General features: G+C 43.7%; 1 protein-coding gene across 1 annotated transcript in view; it reads right to left on the bottom strand.

Annotated features, from left to right (window-relative positions):
- ATP9A (ATPase phospholipid transporting 9A (putative)) overlaps positions 1 to 11,952 on the bottom strand; it is a 65,509-nt gene extending 53,557 nt beyond the window's left edge. Inside the window, exons 1-3 of the mRNA XM_069805038.1 lie at positions 11,793 to 11,952; positions 474 to 618; positions 32 to 145 (exon numbers count right to left, since the gene is read on the bottom strand). Of these exons, the coding sequence (XP_069661139.1) occupies positions 32 to 145; positions 474 to 618; positions 11,793 to 11,860 (327 nt within the window). The 5' untranslated portion in view covers positions 11,861 to 11,952. The remainder of the gene's footprint in view (positions 1 to 31; positions 146 to 473; positions 619 to 11,792) is intronic.
- Between the last annotated feature and the right edge of the window lie 10,262 nt (positions 11,953 to 22,214).

The raw sequence follows: 22,214 nt of genomic DNA, 5'->3' as shown, positions 1-22,214 counted from the left end.
TTCTTGAACAAATAAACCTTAAGTTACCTACCAGAGGAACCCAGTATGTGTAAAGCGCGCCAAGCCTCATTTCAACAACAAATTGAGAGCAGGCCAAAAGCAAGAAATAAAGGTTGAAGAAGTATTTGAACTGGTTAAACAACACCTAAAAAAAAAAAAAAAAGGGAGGGAAGAGATTAATGGAGTTCAGAAATTATGCATATTGAAATAACCACCACAAATATTTTTGCATGCTCCTTTACTGCCTAAATGCTAACTTAGGGCAGTCTTAAAAGTAGTCCTGGACACTCAGGACAGATCTGTGTCTGGTTTGCTGCTGCTCTGAGGCAGCCTTTGCAGAAGGCCCACCAAACACAACCCAAACTTTAGTTATTTCCTCCAGCTCCCAGTTCTGCATCTGTCTACTGTAAAACCACTGAAATTAGGGAAAGCATTGGGGCAGGATGATGAAAAGCAACTTTCTTCACACTTACCCCAGGGAGAAATGTAAAAAAGTTGTATTTCTGATTGTTGATCACATTGCGGGGGTATCTCTGGTCTCTCTTCTCTGGATGGCCAAGCCAAACAGTACGAGGCCTTGGGTCTCTCCTGCCACAGCATCTTAAGCACTCACAACACCTATGGAAGGAACATTTCATTTTAAATTAATGCATTAAATTTTAACACATTTCTCTGACTCACAAACACACACCTGAGACCCTCTCCACCAGCCAGGCAGAACAGCTGAGCATCACTTCTTGATCTGTCACTCACCACCTCTCATCTGTCAATTATCCACTGTATTACAAGCATCTTAAAACCCAGAGCCTGACCTTCTACCAAATAGACACTCTGCCTGCTAAAGCCATTGCCAGCCTGCCTCGCAGTCCGCTGAGCTACGAGCAAACAACTCGTATGGTGTTGGAGCTGTTACTAAAACATCACGCAACCATGTGTTCAAAGCTGGTCAGGCCTGCGGCAGTGCTAGAAATGCGCCTGCAGCAACGAGGCCTGGGGAGGCTCCTTGTTTTGCTTTCAAGAAACCGATGCACAGAGAAGCACGGACCAAGCTCATCACTACACTGAGTCAGTGCTGGCTGCCGGGAGAGCTTCTGCCTCCTGTGAATGAAGGGGCTTCAGGAAGCAAGGAGGTGTGGGGTACAGGCAGAAAGGTCCCCTTGCATCAACCCTGGATCACAGGTTTTATGCCAGAAAGCTCCCGTGAATCAAATAGTAACAGGTACTTTTTATTAGTGCTTCTGTTTCCTTGTTGGTGTATGGAAACTTCCTCAAGCAAAAGGAGGCTTTCCCCATTTACAAACTAAATTTAAACAAGAACGCATACGTGCAAAGTGATCTCATATGTCCTCAAGAAAGGAGATGGAGACAGACGTTCTCCTCCCCTTCCTCGCAACCCCGACTTCATAAACATTTATACCTTTTTAACAGAAGGCTTTTAATATTTGCATATTTGAATTTTTGCACTTTAAAATAGTCTTGCCAAGGAATTATAACCTATAATCCTCTAAAAATTAAACCTTAAGAGGAATCTGAAAAGAGATACTAAATGATTACTGATTTTATTTTTACACAGTATTACAGTCATTAGCTCTTGTTTATGTTAATGGCAAATTGTGTGTTATTCATTAGTAGTTAATGTACATTCTCATTGACTGAGAACACGCACTGTAGATCCAGCTACACAGTCTCAGTTTGTTAGTTTAGCTGTAGTATTTGTGTTTTCAGCAATTCAGGTGACTGTCCTGCTGCTGCACCACCTCAGAGGCTGCGAGCTCAGACAGCCCAGACCAACACCTGGATCCAGTGCTGCAAACCCAAGCTGCCAGGAAAAGGGCTGCAGGCATTTAAGTGCATCCTATTTTCAGGCAGACTAGTCCAATGTAACTTCTCCTCTAATTTTTTTCCTGCATTTTTGTCTACTTTATCAGCAGGATGTCTGTTCTTGCTCTATTTAATACTGTCATGATTCAATTATCCAGCTCAACAATTACTTTTTAGATCTTGTAATGCCAGTTTTCAAACAATTATTCAAAATAAATAAAATAGGAACACGTCGGCATGCTGATTTTTTACTTTTTCAACTCAGGCTTGTATTAAAGCCACTTATTTAGCATAATTTCTGGCCTTTACTAAAAGTTACATGGTTGCTAAAAAGTTACATGGGAATTCAGGAAAGCCACACCAACTTCACTGAAACTGATAGGGTTACTAAAGGATTCCCTCTTCTCGCTGCGGAAAATATTTAAAATCCAGGCTGTGAGATGCGAGCTAACAAGCTAGGTCTCCCAGCACCGCTTTAAACCACCAGTACACACCACCTCACCAAGGCTCCCCTCAGCAGCCCCGGCCCAGCCGGTGCCCGGACCTCTCCCCGCTGCTGTTGGGGAGCTCTGAACTCACCCGAGTCAATAAATAAATCCCAGCGATGGCATGTGGTGCCTATATTTGAAGTTACCCAGGTTAAAATCTCCTCCAGCACACAGTTGGGTGTCATACGTAACAAAACTGTACTCCCTGTTTTGGAAACCATTGCATGGCCTACAAACTTCAGGCTAGATGTTGCTTGTCTCAGCCAAAAGATCCCGGGATGAGGTGACAGGAAACACTTATTCTCTAGAAGAATGTGGAGGATTCACGTGCAATTCATTAAGTAATGGTAACACCAGAGAACCGTGACTTTCTTTCCACAGGCCGGAGCCTGCCCGCCACCAGCTCGAGGCGCCTCATGGGGCCTTCGACCCGGCTGCTGCAGCCAGTGGAAGTTCAGCTCTCACACGAATTTCAGTGAATAAAACCACGCACTGCTCGACGTAACGAATCCTTACTTGAGGCAATGAATCAAACAGAGCATTGGTTACTTCGTGGGAGATGCGAGGACTTATCAGAGATCCCTCTTGCACCTCGAAAAAGCCTCTCTGTGTGAAATTGCAGCATTGTACCCTCCTAAACTCCAAAAGGGTTACTTTTCTGTTGTCGCTGCTTCTTACTGAAAGCCAATCTCTCCCCAATCCCCCTTGTTCCTTTAAAAACAGACCTATTGAATTTCACTGACAATTGGGAAAGCCAATATCAGCCAGATTGATAACCAAAAGCTTCAGAGCTCTTACAAACATCTTTCCAGAAACCACCGCTAAGATCTGTTCTCGAATCACGGCATTCTGCCACAAAACTTCAGTTAAACACACATCTAACCGAAAGAAATAACTATTTAAGGAAGTACACAAAGCATTCAGCTCTTGAAGACACTGCCTTGCCAGAAGATACATGCAGCATGATGAACAGTTTACAACTCGCCACACAGAAGGTGGTTTCCTACAAAATACTGGGTTTTTTATGTTTTATGCCCTGCTGCATGTAAATAAACAGAAAGAAGTGTTATCAGTTAAGTCAATTCCTTCAGTACGGAAGAGAAAGAAAAACTAAAATTTGCTTCCACAAGTAAAGAAAAGGTGTCACCATGTGATTTGGTGCTCCATGAACAGGCACAGACATTAACATCACAAGGCTGACTTGCAAGATAATTTCTCACAAGCTTTTAAAACTAGATAAAAGGATTTTTGCATAATCAAATTACTTTGACATTATTGTATTTCATGAAGAGTGACAGATGAGCCCTGAAAAGGTGGATTTTCTCTAGTCTGTACTCAAGAACAACCTAAGTCATAAGGGTACAGGTGCCACCCAAACACAGGGGAGAAGGTTTTCTCACTCAAAGAAGCTTTGAGACCAAAATGCTGACAAGACAGCAGAGCACTACATAGCACCCACATATCAGTACTGAAGGAACATAAAATCACAAGTTTTGGATGGTGCTGAATAGTCTCTTACCAGCTCCAGGTAAGTCAAACCCTCCATTCCAAAACCAGAGGACCTGTAAAGTCCCCCAATTTCAGTAACTATCCTACTGCTTTCACCTACACATATTTGTCACTGACCATGTAGAGGTCAGCTTTATCAAAGCCTCTGCAGTTGTCAGCTCTGACTTGCAAACTGTTCATTTGCTGAAGAAGAGAAAATTAGGAGAATGCAGGAAAATCTGACATAAATTAACACAGTGAGTAATGCAAACAGTTCAAAACTCTGATAGCCATGAATACCTAGATCAAACGACTGGAATAAAATAATTGGAGATGCTTTACTGTTCAAGTATATACGAAAGGCATCTGACTTCCTACAGACTTGCAGCACCACTACTGCCATCTCTGCCTACCTTTATACAGGGACATCGCCTGTTATTCTGCTTTTGTAACATTTCTAAGACAATGGAATTCCATCCTTGACTATTCCCTAGGTAGTACCATAAAACTGTAATTAACGCAAGTACCCTAAATGTAATCCACTTCAGAAAGTCACACTTTTCCCTGAAACTATCAATTTTTGTCAAATCTACAAACATTTTTTTCCTTGTTAAGAAAAACTAACTAGTAGATCTTTCTTCCCCACAAAGTTGTGTATAATACCCACATCTGAAAGGCAGTTACCAACATGAGACAAACAGTAAAGTTGGTGTAAAACACTCAAATTCATAAACTCTACTTCAGAAGTATGTTTGATTAGCTTGATAGCTTTTAATTGCAGTTTTCTTTCGTGTTTGCAGATGAAAACCTAAGACAAATAGTCACTTGTACCCCAAATATATTTTAACGGAAGATAGTGAAAATGGTGGTATTTGGATCACAATAGAAAATAGATATGCTTGGGGGGGGGGGGGGGAAGAGGGAAGGGGGGAAAAGGAGCTTTTCCTTCTTTCACAATGGAGAAAACCACACAAGATTAGCCTTGATTCCATGTTTTAATGACTGTGAATTCAGAATGACCTCTACGATAAGGCTCCAAATAAGAGGCTTTGCCCAAGGGAGCAAACCTGGTGTCCACATACCCTGTTTCATCACAACGTGCTTCCCAGTTACAGAGAGAGTAAGTCGGTCCTTGTAATCAGACATCTGAAACCAGTTACCTTTGTTTATTTTTTAGGGTGGGCCTCTTCTAGGGATTGTATTCAACAGCAAAAATACCTATGCACCTATACCATAATCTTTACAATAGGATAAGGCTTAAAGAGGGTACTACTAGAATTTAATATATTTTTTACTTGTGCTGGGAATTTTTTTTACAAAGTAAAATTCACCGGTACACTCCAAAGAACTTTCCAAGTATCTGGGCAGATCTTCAAACCAGTACCTAAATCTCCAGAGCAAACTTCCAGACATTTTAGTAAGTTCGATGACTTACCAGAATTTTTTCTTCATGAATGTATAAGAAAATGGCAAATGAACCCCACAAACTAATCAGAACATGTAATTTAAGAAGAGTGCACTCTGCCCAACTGTTTACATACAATTATATTGCTTTTAATCTTTTCTTTTCCAAAGTACTATGAATTCACTAGTCTCTGAATGCTAACACCTAGCACTGCAAAATTGCTTACACTTGCTTGGTTCTAAATGAGACAGCAGCCCTCAGTGCTGATGGCACCTACAAATGCAGGGAAGTAGAAGGCAATTGCAGAAAATTACCCCAAATTTAGCACACATTCTGCAATCAAAGCCATGACCTCTCATGGTGTTCCCACCACAAAGATTCTTGTTGCTGTAAGAATTTCAATTTACAAATGCTGAGTTACTATAAGGTTTGAGAATCAATCTAAAAATAATGCAGTTCCAAGTATAAGCAAGAAAGGGCATGGGAGAATCTCCTGTGTAAAAATAACACTTCTGTGAAATTCCTGCCTGGCTAGAGTCACAGTTTTTGCAACCTCCTGAATTACAGGGAAAGCAAACTGAAAACCTAATTAGACAAACAAAAGAAAAACTTCCTGCCTAGCAAGTTTTTGAAGGCGATTATCAGTAGTATCCATGCTCAAGTAAAGAATATACACCACTTCTACTAAGAATTCTCCTACATAGACTTTTAGCAGGAGGCTTCTATGCAATGTAAAGGGATTCATAAAAAAAAAAGTCCAACCAATGAACACAATACTGCAACCAGCAATAACAGAGTCGCATGTTGCAATGCTTTAACTGGGGAGGTTTATCAGCCCTCAGGAATCCCATTACGTCATTGTCTCAAAGCGTCCTCCAGAGCATATAATGCTCAGCAAGTAACTCATGCACCAGTGGCTGAAAATCAGCAAATGCTGATTTATATCCCATATACATTCAAAGATCCCCAAAGAGTTTTTGTTATGAAGGCACCTAGCCAACCCCAGTGCTGGCATTTAACTCTTTTTTAACTCTGTGACCTTTTTTTTTTTTTCCCTCTTGTCCCACAAACCACCCAGCACGCTGCCTGTGCTTTCCTGGGTGGGCACAGAGCAGAAGCCCACAATCCAAACCCTGGGCTAGTGGAAATGTTATATCTGCACACCAACTGTGCAAGTGTCAGCCCATGGCTTGTTGAAATAAGTTAGAAAAATGAGCTTTTGGTAAGTACACAGACATTTCTCAAGCACAGACCCACGTGCTCATTCTTACAGGCAGACGTTTATCACCACCACCCCCAAAAGATATTCAATTGCCATAATTTTTATTTTTTAAAAACTTTTCAATTATGTCTTAAACTTCATCAAGGAAGATTACATTACCAAGCTCATTAGTTACGCTTTAAAATCCTCTATATGACATCTGTGCTCCTTACAAAGTGCTTTACACAAACAGGAGCGGCTGCAATGGCAGATCATACTTTAATAGACTAATGGCAGATTTCATTAACCTACCCAGGCTCACCTGCAGACAGGACAGTTTCACTACCCGAACCCTTTCTGTCTTACATGTGCCCATGTTGCAATGTGAGTAAACACCAGTGTCCACAGCTACTTGGATTATTGCACCAGGTTGGGTTGGCACAACACCGGTGAAAGCCTGGTGCTCGCCAGCATTGCACGGCTGCTGCACGCTCACAGGAGCCAAAGCAAAAGCCCCCAAAGCTGCCAAGGACTTGTACTGCGGGGAGAGACGGCCACGCTTAGGGTGCAAAGTCCTGGGCTGTGCCGCTAGATATCCGACTTGGGATGCCCACATGCTGGGATGACAAAACACAACTCATACTGAGAGCAAAAAGTAAAGAAGACGCAGTAAAGATGGGTGGTGAACCTAGCAAGGAATGTTTTCAGACAGTCTCCTTTTCCCTTTCTCCTCTGGAAACTGAATAACCTTAACCGTGAAAAAAACATTCTGACAAATCCATTCAGCTGGGTACCAGCAACAAAGTACTCTGAGCACATACAAACAAGTACACAAATGCGTCTTCAAATTATCCTGGTGCTCACTGAATAAAAAGTCCTTTTGACTGGGGCTATCAGCTTTTTCCAGTTACCTTACTTGGTCCTCCCTGAAAGAATTTTACAGGCATCGCATAGTTCTGTGATCTACTGTTTCTTTGGATACCATCCCTATTTTTAGGTATCAAGCTTAAAGACCTGCATGATGACGGAACGGGGCTGCTCAGGCCATCACATTACTCCAAAGTTTTCTGCTCAGGGCAAGGTCAGTGTCACTGGCGGAAGTTGGCCGTTTCTGGCAGGAGAGAACTATCGGCATCATTAGGAATAACAAACTACTTTCCATCAGGAAATCAGAAGACTACGTCCTTGAAAGGGAAAGAAAGATTGTCTAGAAAAACAGCTGAAAGTTTACATTGCTGCTTAGAGATGCTGATAAAATTAGCATGCAGTTTCCAGGAATGGGAATCACAAAGTTACAGAAATGTAAGCATTTTCTGTAAAAGTTTAGGAATACACATTTCTAAACATTCCTCCTCCGTTTGGCAACTGAAGCACTGAAGAACAGCATTGCAATATAGCTAGCAAGTTGCTGTACACCATGAACTTTTAATAACTATTATCTTACAAAAAGAACATGAAAAATATATGAAGACAGCTTATATGGGGAAGCTTATACAGCACTGTTATTCACATTTTAAATCATAACTCTGCAAAAATAATAATAAAAACCAAATTCACAAATCCCCAAATAAAATCGCAACCACTCAAAAGCAGTTCTTTCAATGTGAACGGTATCAAAAACCTTGAGTCCTGTAAGTGATGTGGCCCTTCACCTGCACAGGTATCTAATGAACGGAAGGTGCTGAACAACAGGTCTATGGTGTACTTCACTTGGGATTATATTTGTTTACAAAAACACATTTTTAGTGATGATGTAAGAGGCAGTAATGTGACAGATTGACTGTCAGATGCCAGATTAATAGCCATGACAAAGGAGCAGGTTTTATTTATAAATGCAGCATGTTTGATGAGCTATTTGAGAGCAAATGAAAAATGCTTTCATAAGCATTTTTTCATATAAAACAAACCTAATGGAAAGAAGTGTCACATTTGTCTAATACTGGGGTAGTATTTGTCAAATTAGTGGTGAAGTTCATCAACATATTTAATCACTTCTACAGCAAGCACATTTCTTGGATGATGTTTCTATGTTTCTCACAGGCTGTGCTGTTAAGTCCTTGGCACCTCTAATATACAAACCAACCTTCCACATTTCATTATTGTAAAAGCATACGAAGAATTTTCCACTGATTATTAAAAAAAAAAAAAAAATCCACAGAGCCTTACACAACCACCTAGCCTTTTTATGCACCTCCACAATTCAATCATTCCCCTGTTTCACGCCGTGCAACGGTGCAGCTGGGGTGGCTGAGGAAGGGGCCAGGAGCGCTGCTATTCCTGCAGCCCACCCCTGCCCGTCCGCCAAGTGCTGCGGTGCAAAACAGCTCGTCTGTGGGAAACCAGCCCAGCTCTGCACGCGCTGAGGCACACCCACATGCAAGCAGACGGAGGGCAGGAGCTCCCTTCTCCCTCTCTGTTGACTTTGAAATGGAATTTGCCATTTTAAATAGAGCCAGAGTACACACGCACATACAACGGAATGGCTGCATGAAATGTTACTGTAAAGCTCCTTCTTCCCCATCCCGTTCTGCATTCTTCCCCCCACATTTCTGGATCAAGGCCTTTTTACAGTGCAGAGGAAGCCTGAGCACAGCAGTTTGCTGGTTTCAAAAAGAGCCTTGCAGGACTGTGGACTGAGACCATAAGCTATTTAGGGAAAAACTTGTGTCATGCACTGAACGGAGCATCTGGGGTGCTTCAGGAACTTGCGGCTCCCTTCCCGGCTCAACTCAGCCCCTGGGAAGCTCAGACTCACTTGCCATCCCACCAACAGTCCCGCTGCAGTTAATGCTATCCTTCCCTCCTAACTGGCACACATCTCATAGTGGTTTTCAGAGTGCTGCAAAGCATTTGGAAGAATATGGATGAATTCAAGGCACACAGCTGCAGAATTTAGAGGTTAGCCTTTGATTGCAGCAAGGAAGATCCACATTAAAGTTATGCTCAGGAACAGATAACCACTTCTCCCACTGGTTTATTAAGCACATGGTTTCTCTTCGACACAGATCTCAGCTGTCTGTACCATCATTCATCTCTGCAAGGCTACCATGCAAGTTCCTCCCTGGCTTCTCTTCAAAGTACACTAGAGACTGAGGCTGTAATGTAAGCCTTGTTTGGATGACACCTGCCCTACATGAGAATTAGTCATTTCTTACTTTTTTGTTAACATACATGAAGATTTCTATGAAGTCATTCAGTACACAAACAGATATCTGTTCCCCACTCCCGAAGTCCACACTGACAAAAATCTTTGTCTGAGAACTTGCCCCCACTGGTGGGGAAAAATCCCCACAGCAGAAATTGCAGTCAGGGCTATGCTACGGTGAAGCCTTTCAAGACTTGCTTATCCCTGGGTTTTCATATGTATCAAGGAACATAATTTGGAAGGCTTTTGTTTGGGTTTTTCTCAGAGGAAACAGAAGAAAAAAAGTCTTGATTATGGCTTAGGATTCCCAGGACTCTGTCCTGGATGCGACAACAGGGACCCTCCCTGACTAGCTAGCTGATTTCTTCTTTGGTTTATAATACTGGTTTGGATTTGCTCGACTTTGATGCTTTGCTATCACACTATCATTCAACCAAATTACTAACATATCACAGGCTACTTATCAGTAAAACAAGAGTTCCTAATATATGCCAAGTCCCACACCCAGAGTTACCGCACCAAACGGAAACCTCAAATCCAAGTTATTCAGACTGCTATTGAGAAAAATCCTAAGCAATCTTCCTTCACAACTTCACACTGCCAGAATTTCTTGCTATCACTGGAAACATCATCTCTGTGACTGCTAATCAAGTAGAGTCCACAACCAACGAACTATAGCTTAGGTCAGATGAGGGCAATTTCTGTTAGACACTACTAAACACGTCATAATACCCAAGAGGGTCTTGGTGGAGATTAGAGAACTTTAGGAAAAGAAATCATTCAAGAAGCTTTGAGACATTTCTCAGGCCTCCACCTGTCCCTCATCCCTTTCAATCACGTCACCAAATTTAATGCCATGGTGGCTGTACCTTGTGGAACTTGCCCAGTGATCCATGTGACACAAGCTCTGAGGAATTACTTGCTGCATCACACACACTTCCCAGCTCAGTATCAACTGGCATGGATATTGCTACATCAACTATTAGAAACAATGTCAATACTAAGGTATAATTCCAATAACAAATAAACTATGTAGAACAATTTCAGTTAGAGGAATCTGAATCAAAACCATCACCCAAACCCGTAACAAAGAAGGGAAAAAGCATCAATTTCCTCTTGTTCTAACAGTCAGGATTTCCTTAGATATTTGGGTTTATTTTGCCAATATCACTCACCACATTCTAAAACCCAAATTATCCAGGGACAAATGAAGCACTGCAATAACTGACAGCCAGGTAACTTGGATACCCTGCACACCCCACTGTGTACAAACCAACCCGTCTGCATAGTGCTGCAATTCCCTACCCAAAAAAAAGTATTAAAGGACCATTTTTCTTATTTAACTTCCTGCATGGGCATACCAGTATAAACCTGTTCCTTGAGGAACACATCCCCCAGCAAGGACATTGTATTGCTTTAACCAATACAGTTAAACCGAGCCTTCTGCGTTGAGACAGACCTACAAACACCATTTCTGGTCCAAGGCTATTCCTCAGCGAAGGCCGAGCGCTCGCCCAGGCACCAGCCTGTAATTCTCCAGCCCCGCGCCAAGCGCAACAGCGGGGATGACGAACGGGACGGACAGCAGGGATGGTGTCAGGCAGCCGGGGACACAACCGCCCCTCGCCCGGGCCTGCCCGGCCATTCCAGCGGCGCCCGCCGGCGATCGCTGCCCCACTTGGCCGGGCCGGGCTCGGCTGCGGCGACCGTCAGCCGCGCTCGCTGCCGCCCAGGCACCGCTTTGTCTGGAAGGCTCTGATGGAGAAGGCGATGAGGGTAAGGGCCGGCCGGCATGATTTTTTTTTTTTTTTTTTTTTTTATTTTCTCCCCACGCAAGGGGCTGCCAACCGGCAGCTGACGGCTGGCCCCGCTCTCCCCAGTCCCGGCGCCCCCCCCGGCCGCAGCCCAGCACCGCCCGGCAGCCTCCTGCCCCCCGCCCGGGCGTGCCACGGCAATGGCGTCAGGAACAACCTGTCAGCGCCTGCCTGCCTTCCCCCCCACTCCCTCCTCCTCCTCCTCCTCTTCCCGCCGGGCTCGGACCACGGCCGCGCAGCGCAGGGCAACGCGGCTCCCGCCTGCCCCTCCGCCGCATTCCCGCACCCCGCCTGCCCCGGGCATCCCGCAAAGGCCCCCGAGCGGGGACCCCGCCGCCGCCCCGAGGCGGGGGCTGGGGGGGCGGTGGTCGCGCCGCCCGCCCGCCGCCCGCAACACAGGCCGGCGGCCAGCCGAGGAGCGGGAGCTCACCCGCTGCGGTGCTTGCTGTCCATCCGCTTCTTCTGCCGGACCGGCTGCAGCGGGATGTTGTCGGTCATGGCCGCGGCTCGCCGGGGCGGAGCGGGGCGGGATGCGCTTCCCAGCAGCGCCTCGGCCCGGCCCGCCGCCGTCTGGCGGCGCCGCCGAGGGGGCCGGGCTCGCCGCCGCCGGGCTGCCAGCACGCAGGTGCCGCGCCCGCCCCGCCCGCCCCGGTGCGCTCCGCCCCTGCCGGCCCGGTTCGCTTACTCGCCTCCTGCCCCCGGGCCGAACCTCCCCGCTTGGCGCCTGCACCGGCCCGGTTCGGCCCCGCTCCGCCCCGGGCAGCCCTGCCCTCTGCGCCGCCCCCGGCCGGCCACCTGCTCTGCCCTTAACCCCGCACCTGGGGCGCCGGGCTGAGCAGAGGTGCAGGTTGTACCTCCCCGTCTTTATACCATCCCACCACCCACATTACCCGGCCGTTGCTTTACGGTGCGGCTGCTCGCACCCTCCTTGCTTGGTGACCTTCACCCGCTCTGGAAATGCTCGTTTCTGGATCCTAGGTCAGATTTCCTCTGCAAATTTAGGCACAGATTGCGCCGGCGTTTCTGTTCTGGTTACGACTTCAAGCTTTTTTTTTTTTTTACAATCGCAGTGACTAAATCTTCATTAAAACTAACTATACAAATCAGATTCAAAAAAAAGCCTTGGGCTACAGAAGCTGAGATACGTGCCTGGCCTGATAAACTTTGTATTTTATCAGACAGGGTTCCTGGATGCCACCACAGTCTTTCCCACTGGCTGCTTCATATTCCCGTCCCAGCTAAACTCTGCCCAATGTATCTCTGACACCTGTTTGGTCTTCTCTGTCCACTCATCTTGCTTCACTCCAACTCTTCTACCTCCACTGCATTTTCCTCCTGCCATCTCCATATCGTCATGTTCTTCTTTGCCATAAACAAGAAAGCAAAGGAATCCTTTGAGAACTGCACACCCTGCTCACCTCCAGCCCGTGTTCCTTTCATGCTGTTGACCTTGTTCTTCATCCAAACATGAAAAACAAAATTCCCAGTGGCAAAGATGTATTTTGTAAGAAGGATTAGAAACTGGTACTGCAAAGTCCTATTCAAATGAAGTACACTTTCCTAGCGATACTATCATGAAAAAATTGGTCAAGACAAATATTCATATAACACGTCCTTCTTAAAATGTGGAATGTTAAATTACATCTAGAAAACCACAAAAAAGGAAGTCTAACAGGGTTAATGGTGTCTGATCAGCCACCAGAAACTGGGCTAGATAGCCTGATGGAAGCTTGGTTAAAGTCAGGGGAGAAAACCACCAAGTGATTCAAAAATTGGCAGTAATAGCAACAAAGAAAAAAATTGCTTCAGATTGTGTAACTAGTTAGGCAATGGCCCTGTGTCACAGTGTCACCGCTGGTCGATGGGGATCCAGCCCCCACGCCTTTCAAATCACTTCCTCCTGCTTCCCTGTTCCTCTCTAAGGCTTTCCTCTCTGTGTGGCTGTGCGCTAAATCAGCTCTGCAAAAGGACTGGTTTTACAAAAAACATCTGTCTGGGAGAGTTTCTTTCTTTCTTTCAATCAAATGCCATTAGGAGAGGGATGCCGAGCGCAGCCTGCGAACGGCCAAGCAGCACCAGCGAGAGTGCCGCTGCCTTGGGAGGGCACGGGCTTGGACCAGGGGCTTCTTCAGCCGGATTTGCCTCGAGGGGAATCGTAATGTGGGTGTTAGACATTTTCTGTAACCAAAGCCTTGCCTACACTGAGCAGTAGCTGTGCCTGTGGCTGTTGTGGGCAGGTGCCTGTGGGTACTGACGAGGTTACTGTTTTGGAGAGAGCGCTCGAGCCACCGTGGGCACTGCCCATCTGAGTTTGCTCCTGCCACCTGCATGCCACCTGCATAGTCACACCAGTGAGGGCAGCAAACCTGCTGTAGGCTGTCATTCGTGCCAATGTAGCTTCTTCCTGTTTGAAACCACCAAGATTTACACCGCTGCACCTATACAGATGGAGGAAATGCCCAGCGCAGATAAAGATCGTATGAAATAATCAGATCTACACATCCATCCTCAGCATCTTACACTGCAGTCCGGTCACCACAAAATCTGAACCCCTTTCTAGTGCATGGCCAGCTTATTTCTCATCTCTTTGCAAACAGTCTGCAAAATCCTTCATTTAACAAATAACCTGCTTGGAAATGTTCACTGAGCAAAGACTCACTGTGCCTACTTACACATGCAGCCGTATTTAGACCACTTACTTAAAACGGGTGTCTCATTTAATTGTTGTAGCTACTCCCTACAGCTGCCTGCAATCCCGGGCTGCCAGATCTTGTCTGTCTGCACAGTCAATCTAAACCGCTTACGGTTCTGGCAGAACTAAAATACCTCAATCACAACGACCAAGAGCAGAGAATGAGTGCGTAAGCCCGAGTGTACGTTCAAAATCACCATTTGTTTTAACATACTAAAAAGTAGCATATATCGAACTGACTGGTTTTTTTAAGATGAGGGATATTTGCGTATATCTTAAAATGAGCTCAAGGTAATCTTAAATAATAGTTAGTACTTTACCAGTGGAAAACAAAGACTATTAGAAAAAGAAAAACAAAGAATATATGTAAAAAAAAAGAAAAGAAGAGCAAAGAGCAAGTCACATCAGAGTTTCTGGGTAGCTCTCTTTTCTTTCCTGCCCTCGCTGCGTTCTAGCTCAGGTTACACTATGGATTACACCAGCACAAAAAATGCAATTGTCATTCAATTTTTTTCTTTACAGTTGAAGCAGAGTCATCCTAACATTTTGTAATGAGGACGTTTCAGCAACGTAATTAGTAGTTACACCAGTTTCAGGCACCAGTACTAAGAATGTTTAGGCAGGTATTTTCAATGCCATTCTAACTAGGGCAGTCTTATTACAAAAACTGTTTGTAAACTGACTTTTAGACGGTATTTCAATTTAGTAATACCATGTTGTAATTTCTTACTTCTCAGTCTACTCTTCTTATCCACTCATGGGGACAACTGAAGTAGAAATAGAAATCCCTTCTCCTCCCACAAACATTTCAGTTCATGAAACATACTTGCTCTATTTTTTTCTCATATTCAGCTGCAGATTTTTTTTTTTAATGACAGGAAAGATATGATGATAGAATTAACTTCAAATGGTAATTTAATAAAAGGAGCGACAGAAGAACCTAAACAGGATGTTGTACTTGACCAAAACCGTCACAAGTGATAACACCATTGCCACAAAACCACTGGCCTAATGCTGTCACTAGCTGAAATTATAAACATAGCCTCCAGCCTTGGGGCTCAATCTGTAATTAAAATAAAATTTATCAAATGTCACTGTTATTTGCTTTGAATGGAAGTGGCACTGGATTTTAAAACAGCCAACATTCCTTTAAGTACCACATTTTGGCCCTTGATATCTTTATGTTTCAGACTGAAATGAATGACATCCCACCTTTATATGGAGTAGCTAAACTTCCTTCACATCATTTCTGCACATTGCCCAACTCCAACATCCAAGAACATGCGAGGAGAAACAACTGCCTGTCATACAGTGACTCTCCAGTAATCCTAAAAGAGGAGCAAAGGGATGCACAGCCAGGTTTACGTGTATCTGCATAATCAGGGATAATTAATTTGGCAAATGGTGCTAGAAATCAAGCAACAGCAATACTGCAGCCTGCAGACTTAACTCCCGCAGCATCTGAGGATTCAAACAAACTTTCAGAGCCTCCCTTACGGGCACTCTAATTTTCTGCCTTGTATTGTAACGCTTTTGATTTTTAGTTAGAAAATCACTGTGAAAGATCTAGACTAGGCTGTAGCCCAATGGGCTAAACCCACTCCTTGACAAATTTCTTGCATAGCATTAGCTTTGCTATAAAGATTTTACATGTGATCTCACCATTCACAGCACTCTCCTGATTTCCAAGCCTTTGATTTTCATTTGCCTGTTGAGAAGGAATGCCCAAAGGAAAACCTCTAGCCTCAGACTGAGAAGTTAGCTATGTTAAATCAAGTGAAATAAAACCTATTTTAGTTTTTTCTGATGCCACTAGCTTGTTCTTCTGATGCTCAATTTTTGTAAGCACAGAACTTGAGGCTTACAAAGGAGCCCTGCAAGCTGCGGAATTCGTACTGCACAACTGCTAATCAAAAGGACCTGATTTATTTTCCATAATGTAAATCATTATCTATGTTTTTTCTCCCAGGACTTTTTTTGCCCAGATGATTAAATTAACACCACAGCAAGTGGAGTTTTGTTCCCCTCCCCGCTCTCCCCCCAGATGATTTGTCATAGAACCAATTCTGGACCACTTGGTCTCCTCTGAGGCTGTCCTGTATGGAACGTTTATCAAACACTGTCAGTGTTTTCATCACTGCACGTTACAGATGCCATTTCAAAACCAGAAATTGTTTGTTGGCAAGTCCAAGGTTGAGCCACCATTTTTAATGCAAAGGGTTGTACAAAACTACCAGATTGTTGATCGGAATGATTTAATATCTTTCCCAGAGCAGGCAGCATAAGCACGCTTGTTTTGCAAGCAGGATTATGTTTAATGCACTGAGTAGTTGAGTCCCTTGTGGTCTGCCATTCAAGTTTGCAAAGACAAGTGAAAGTTCAATCTGGCAAAGCACAGCCTATGGACAGACTGGCTGGCAGGGTGTGCCTAAATCAAACCAGAAATTTCTGTGTCCATGGGCCTTTACTGTAGTGGTTCCCAGTGTTTTGGAAGCGAGCCTTCCTGCCTTATCTTTTTTTGCCTTTCTCCCCCACTTCTCCGTTGCACCTCTGTGTTACAGAGCACTGCCACCTCCTTGTCCCCAGGCTTTGCCTCCTCCTCTCTGCCTGTGACACCAGCTTCTCACCTACAGGTGATGCCTTCCAATGTGTTTCACTGATCCTCAAATTCATCCAGGTCTCTAAGCTCCACTGATTAAAGAACATGTAAATAAACTGCATTTTGTGGGTGTGCCTATATTCCAAGGAGCAAGTCCTAGTGCCAGTTTCCCACTCAAACAATGGATGGTGGTTTTGACAATGCACTTGCAAATTGTACTCATTACCTATTTAGCACAATACGCTATAAATTTTCTTCCATTTTAGTTGTGCTACTAAATAAATGAGCTTTTTATGCATAGGACTCCAGTGTTTTTGCCTGATGAACACTGTTGAAGGTCAGAATAATTATATTCTGATTGACTTTTTATGTGCTGGAAGATTAATTCAATTTTGGAACTATGTTTGGCTTTGCTTACTTTGTTTATTTTTTTTTTTCCTAAACATGAGTATCAAATTATAGATGATTCTGGCATCTAAGGAGATGGCTCAGACTATAGGTGTGTAACTGGTTGCACAAAATGTTTATGATTCCACAGGCAATTCAAGTGGTGACATTATTCTTTGTACCTGTTAACATCTGATTTCATAAGTGCACGTTTTACAAATACCAGGGTGCACCTTCTTTGTCTGAAAATATAGCCCTTTGCATGTAATATTTTGAGCTTTGTTTCAGAGTTCTGTTTGCAGCTGCACCATTTGTAAGGGAGACAGCAGGCAGGAGTAGGGATTTGGTTGCTAAGGGCTTGAAAACTTGCAGTCATGCAGTAACTGTGCAGCAGGCAGTCTCGTATGCCACGTTATCTCCCCATGCTACTGACTCACTCCCACAAATGACAAGGAAAGAAGCAGGTTTGGTGCGGTGAAACATCACTTTCTCAAGGCAGTACTGAAACAGGCTTGGACTATGACATCCAATCCCTCAAAATAGGAGCAAATATGCAATAGCTGCCCATTCCCAGGGCTTAGTGGCCACACGCATGCAGAGTCATTGCTAGGAAGGAGCATTTTAGGAAGAGAAATGCAAACATGAACTGGGATGCCGAAGCAAGAATCATTAGCAATGTGGTATCATTGTACATGTGCCCTAAGCCTACACAAGATGCATTCATCTTTTAAATTTATCTTTTAAACATGTGAACTCAGACAAGACTACTGCAATTAATTGGCAACTTAAACACTACCAGATTATAATGCACTGTTAACACCTGCATCTCTGATCTGCACGGATGGCTTTGATATTATTTTTTCTTTTGACAAGTGGGCGATAGCGGATATCCTTTAAGCCTATATTTAATGAAGCCCTCCATAAATCCATCAACACTTGCTAAGGGAAACTACAATAAAGTTCATACTGCCATAGGCTCTGTTATCGAAAGAACATTTGGCATTCCCATAATGAAGTTTCAGAGCAGATACTTTTCATGCTGATCTGAGGAAGTGCAGTATTTGTATAGGATCTTTTTCTTCCTTGCACAATTATATGTTGCGAATCAAGAAGAAAACAACCCTTCAGTACCTAATTTTCAAAACTGTCATTCGTCTAGGACAGCTGTCAAATAGAAATGAAGAAAAAGGTGCAGCTTTCTAGACAAATAAACTCACATTTTTATTTTGTTAGCTCTTGAAATGATTTTGCTATTAGCTGTAGCTGTTTTGTGAATTCTTACCATACTGATTTTTATTTGTGTTACACATCCTGAGGGTGTGATAAAAAATGTAAAGCTATAAACTGAGCATAAATTGGTATTTGTTACACATTTTATATTTGCAAATTTTATTTAAAAAACCTGCCTACATGAAGTGGTTATTTTGTCCATTAAGATGGAAAGAATTGATGGGGGAACAGAAGAATAGGTAAAGAAGAGATTTGATTTTTTCCAAATCTGGACATCATGAGTTGAGAGGGGTGGACTACTTTTAATATGTACAGAGATTTAGGTACCCCAAAACAGCAAATCACTGAATGTGTGCTGAACTTTAAGGACCTAAGTAATCACACTGGTTTCACAGAGACAACCAGTGTGTCAAAAAAAAATTTAAAAAATTATATCTTTGGTGTTCTGAACATCTAGACTGCACAGAGACAAATTTTTCTAAAACAAACTTTGCAAAGTGGTTCTAGAGGACTGTAAAGGGCTGTTAAGCCAATTCAGTTAACTTGATTTAAAAGCATCCTCTGTCATCACCATGTACATACGACTGCAAAGCCATTGAGGATCTCGGAAGATAATATGCGTAAAAGGTTTCAGGACAGATTCTGTATTACTACATGAAGAATACAAGTTATTTGTCAAGTAGTTATTTACCTCATATATTCCTCCTGCATCACCTTTGTGTTCACAACACACCATGTTTTGTGCACCTGGCCCTCACATTCTCATCGTTTCATAAACCAGGCGCTTTGACTTTTGGTCACCTCACAGTTTGTTTGGGTTTTTGTTGGAATTTTTTTTTTATTTGAAAGCTTAAATGAGCTGATTGAAGTATAGACAAGATCATTATTAATAAAAATGGTATCTTATTTATGCTTTGAATCATATTTGCCCCTAAACCTACGTAAGCAAGAGCATAGGAACATCTCTACAGAACAATTATCAAACTGTTTTTAAAAAGGCTTCATTCGTGCTGTTCAGTGTGTCCTCCTTAACAAGGCTGAGAAGGAACAGAGGCAGCCTGACCTACCGTGAGTGCTCAGGCGCAGTACCTGCCCACCAGAGCCAGCCTCTGGCATCGGAGAGGAGCCGGGGAACACCTCCCGGCAGGCAGACAGGCTTCAGCTTCTTCAGCTTTCCCTCCTGCTCCAGCAGTCCCTTAGTGACCATCAGTTTGACAGCACATTTTCAGCAGAGGTGGCTTTCATGCTTCCAAGCCTACAGAAGCTGTGACTGCACTCCACTGTTAAAGAGATTCAAACACTTTTTACTTGACTTGTTTTTTTAGTTTTGTTTAGAGAGTCAGTTTTACACAAACCTTTAGTAATGTCTGGATTTTGCCTAAACCAAGTATTGGAAAATACGGCACACGATGAGATCCACCTGTTCTCATTCTGAATCAAGACAATCAGAGAAGTTAATCTTTGAACTGCAAGATGTGACAACCAGAGAGGCTACTAAGGAGAGGAATGCTGCTGTTCGAAAGGAGAGGGATGCTGCTTTAGATTGGCTGGGATGTCCAGCACATAATTCAGTTATAATAGGCATTAAGAAACATGCTTTCCAATAAATCAGACAGCTTTGAGTATTGGTGATATTAACAGCAATCAAAATGTTGCAAAAATCACTGCCCTCTATAAGCAATTAACTCAAAGTGCAGAAAATAGAAGATATGATAATGAAATAGATAACATGATAATAGGCAGGAGTGTGTAATTGCTGGTTCTTTTCTCTGCTTCTGAGTTGTTTCCTGTCCTGCTGTGGCTGTGCAATGACAGACGCTTTTCTAGGTCAGTGATGAATGTGAGCTGAAGTCAAACACATGCGAGTCCAGTGCTCATCCACACAACACTGAAGTAGAGCGCTCACTGGTGAGCGTGAGTGGGGTGGCTGTGGGAAGTGCACGCAGAGAAGAGCCCTCTCATCTGAGCACACAACACAAAGAGACTGAGAAAGCCTCAGCACCGTAGCAGTAACCTCATGGGACCACACAGACACTAAGGTGGCTTTCTGCCTAAGCTGTTACTTTACAAACAGAAGACATCATCTTTCCTGTTTCCAAATGTACTGCAAGCCGTGCAGTAAGCACAATGGCTTTCAACAGGAAAAATAAAAAATTAATGCAATACTCATCCCTTTTGCTTTGTTTCAGCCTCTCTCTATCATCCCATTGGCTCAAGCACCTCAGCCAGGTCCTTTCTCCTCTGCGAATCCAAGCTCAATGGTCATTTACGCTTTGCTCCATATTATATTTATCAGCAGCCCTGGGAAGGCTCCCACCTCCTCACTGCCAGCTGTTGGAAAGGCAATCAGTCTCACTGAGCTCAGCCCAGAGAGCTGATTATCTACATGATTTTCAGACAAACTCACTCCTTAAAGCTCCCATTGACTTTTTAGAAAGTTTTAAACAGAAAGGGTAAGTTAAGAGAATGTTTGTTTCTTTAGAGAAATAGAGCTAATACATTAAGGTAAAGCTAATGCAATTTTTTTTGTTGTTGTTCAAATTTAACATTTTAAGTAAGCCAGCCTTTACCTTAGCTCATGCAAGTAAATATGCTGCTTACACAAAAGCAACAGCCCAGGCAAATCCTCTATGCAATGAGCAACATAAACAATAACAAATAAGAACAGGATAGTCCTTTAGGCAAGAAGAGAGGCTAATGAGCAGAGACAGCGCACATTACCATGCTCACTTCTGCTCTCACACCGATGGAGCTATATGAGCTTCGGTAAACTTGTTCCTAATTTGCATCAGCATAGGGGAGAATCAGCTGTCTTTTTTAATTGTTAAGATGCAACGTTACTGTAAACTGTACTCACTTGCCAGCGCGGTGAGTTCCACCACGCTGAGTTTCAGAAGGTGTTGGTTCGGCTCTTGTACATGAGAGAGCAGCTAATTCCCTGTCCTGCTTGCTTCAGAAACAGAGTCTCCCCCACAGCAGCCTCCAGCAGAAATATCCCTATGGCATAGCCCGCTTTCTCCTGTGGAAACAGTAGTCAGATAGGTCCTACCCGTTCTTCAAGTTTTGTGATAAGATCCATGACTTGCCCACAACAGCTTAGCTAGGGATCCTGCTATGCTCCAGCCTGGAGCTGCCTTATCACTGAGCTGTAAAACAACTATGGGCACAGCAAGAGCTTGACACCGTGGCCTGGAGAGCAAAGCCTTGCAGTGATTCTGTGCCAAGCCACATCGTTTCAAAAATGAAACTGCTGTCTGCCCAGCCAAGGCAGGCCCTAGCTGCATCTACCTGATTGCCCTGAGCAACCCTACGCTTTGTACAACTATTGGCAAAAACCTCTCGCTGTTCTGGTTTCCCAGCAGTTTCCTGACGTTTTATTTCTAGACCAGAGTTCATGCTCTAATAAACTCTTCCTCCCTCCTTAATTTCCAACCTGTTGACAAATACAGTTGAAGGCAGAGATCTGAATACATAATTACATTCTTATAAATGGTCATGAAAAGGCAGTCAGAGCCCCTCAGCTTGGCACCATTTGAGGTAAAGCTGTAACATGAGCTCAGCCCTCATGGGACAGGCTCAGAGTCTACATTTAAGAGAGAAAGAGACCCCAAACCTCAGGAGCTGTTTGGATGAGCAAACATCAACAGATACTACCAAGGTGCAAAGCCTCAGGACAGCAGGTTTTTTTGGCTTCCTGCTAGCAAAACTGCTCACTTCCTTCTGCTGCTGACATATTTTCATGGCATCACAATACTACTCGGTATCAAGCCATCATGGAGAGCGGGCTTGGTATCAGATGCTCTTTTGAAGCCAGGCCACTTTTTCACAATACCCACAGTTGGCCCATGCTGGAGAGCAGATTTCCCCATTAGGGCAAGGTCTTTAGAGGTGATCCACCTCTCCTGTAAACCCAACACCTCCTCTTTCACACCACACTGCTCCTA

Source organism: Haliaeetus albicilla, chromosome 2 (genome assembly GCF_947461875.1).
Source record: "Haliaeetus albicilla chromosome 2, bHalAlb1.1, whole genome shotgun sequence".
NCBI lineage: Eukaryota > Metazoa > Chordata > Aves > Accipitriformes > Accipitridae > Haliaeetus > Haliaeetus albicilla.
Note: the sequence above shows the minus strand (reverse complement) of the source record. Positions and strands in the feature narration are given on the sequence as shown.